The sequence below is a fragment of the Brassica oleracea genome, chromosome C5 (assembly GCF_000695525.1).
Source record: "Brassica oleracea var. oleracea cultivar TO1000 chromosome C5, BOL, whole genome shotgun sequence".
Taxonomy (NCBI): domain Eukaryota; kingdom Viridiplantae; phylum Streptophyta; class Magnoliopsida; order Brassicales; family Brassicaceae; genus Brassica; species Brassica oleracea.
This window is the reverse complement of record NC_027752.1, coordinates 23,952,131-23,953,655: the sequence shown is the minus strand read 5'-3', so window position 1 is coordinate 23,953,655 and position 1,525 is coordinate 23,952,131. Positions and strand designations below refer to the sequence as shown.

Here is a 1,525-nt window from a genome sequence, read left to right as displayed (position 1 = left end):
TAAAGGTAATTTTTTAAAATACTTCTGTTTTAATAATAAGGGCGATACCATCGAATCAGTACATATCCTTCAGATTAAAAGCTTGATCAAGAACCGTAGAAAGAAAAAAAAAACGGACATGTCATAGAACATCCCATGAATTATTCGCAACCGAAACATGAAGAAGTAAAAACAACACATGCAACAACACAACAACAGAAAGTTTAGCCAAGGATGGTGGTCTCAGCTAATATGGAGGTAAAAAGATAAGGATCCATATTAGAGGAAGGCTTTCGATCCTAAAAGTACCCTTTTCCTTCCTTCTCCGTATCTCTTCCCACTCTCACTGATGCTCCACGATCCGCCACTCCCTACTCTCAACCAAATCGAATCATATCAAGAAGCTTGTATATACATATCACTATACCACATACTATTAATTTGATCTCATACCCAAGATAATTTGTTGATGTCTGCGGTTTCATGGTTCCCGGTGAGACGCCTCTCGTTGCCTTCACCATAAGCTGCAATGTGTTGTTTATGCTCACTTCAAGCTTCCCTATTGCTTTCTTTATCAAATCCAACCCTCCTTCTTTCCTCATCGATTTTGTGCTGAAGTTTGTATGTGCTGCTGCTCCATTCCAATCACCCTAATCAAACAACCTCAACTCAAAAAAAAAAATTATGCCATTAACTACAAAAAAAGTAGAGTCCTGAATCACCTCGATTGGTTTTGGATCGAATGAGACAATCACGCCGCAGATCTCAGTGATCCTCTGCCAAACACACACATAATGATCCATGGGAAAAAATATTAAACACCGATGCTAGTTAGTGCAAAGAAACAATATATCGGTGGTTTATTCACCTCGAGAATGTAACGAGCAACCCATAACTGATCACCAGCACCAATACCAACAGTAGGACTGATTTGAAACTCCCACTGTCCAGGCATCACTTCACCATTGGCACCTATGCTTAAACCGGCGTAAAGACAAGCTGTAATGACCCCAACCCCAAACTATCCCCAAAGGCCACATTTGGTTTCTTTAAAAAGAGAGAGAGAGAGAGAGAGAGAGAAAGCTCCCCAGGAGTCCTCGCCGGAGCCACCGCACGCCAGGACGTCGTCAAGCTCGTCATCACCATCAACCGCAGCTCGAGGTAACCGGAAACCGCCATGTGTTTGAGTTATGTTTCGGTCGTTTTAGTAAATCGGTCATAACTTTCTAACCGTAGTGAATCTCGTGCATCCAAGGCCATCATCGTGTTCCTCTCGTCAAGACGAAGCCGTAGACACCAACCGCGTCACGATCGGAGCCCGGACGAAGCCGTACGCGCCTCCGGAAGTTTCACCTCCGCGCGCACGGGAGTTCCACGCGCCGCCGCCGGACCACCGTCCTCCGCCGCAGCGCCGCCGCCGGACCACCGTTCTCCGCCGCAGCTCCGCCGTCGCCGCCGGCCAACTTACCGGTAAGCCGCCGCCGTAGCTCCGCCGTCGCCGCCGATGACCGACACCGGTGACTCGCCGGCGACTCGCCAACTCGGC

General features: G+C 47.6%; 1 protein-coding gene across 1 annotated transcript in view; it reads right to left on the bottom strand.

Annotated features, from left to right (window-relative positions):
- Nucleotides 1-286: 286 nt before the first annotated feature.
- LOC106344820 (glutamine synthetase cytosolic isozyme 1-5-like) overlaps nt 287-1,525 on the bottom strand; it is a 6,689-nt gene continuing 5,450 nt past the window's right edge. The window contains exons 8-11 of the mRNA XM_013784127.1: nt 848-978; nt 702-755; nt 433-629; nt 287-350 (exon numbers count right to left, since the gene is read on the bottom strand). Of these exons, the coding sequence (XP_013639581.1) occupies nt 323-350; nt 433-629; nt 702-755; nt 848-978 (410 nt within the window). The 3' untranslated portion in view covers nt 287-322. The remainder of the gene's footprint in view (nt 351-432; nt 630-701; nt 756-847; nt 979-1,525) is intronic.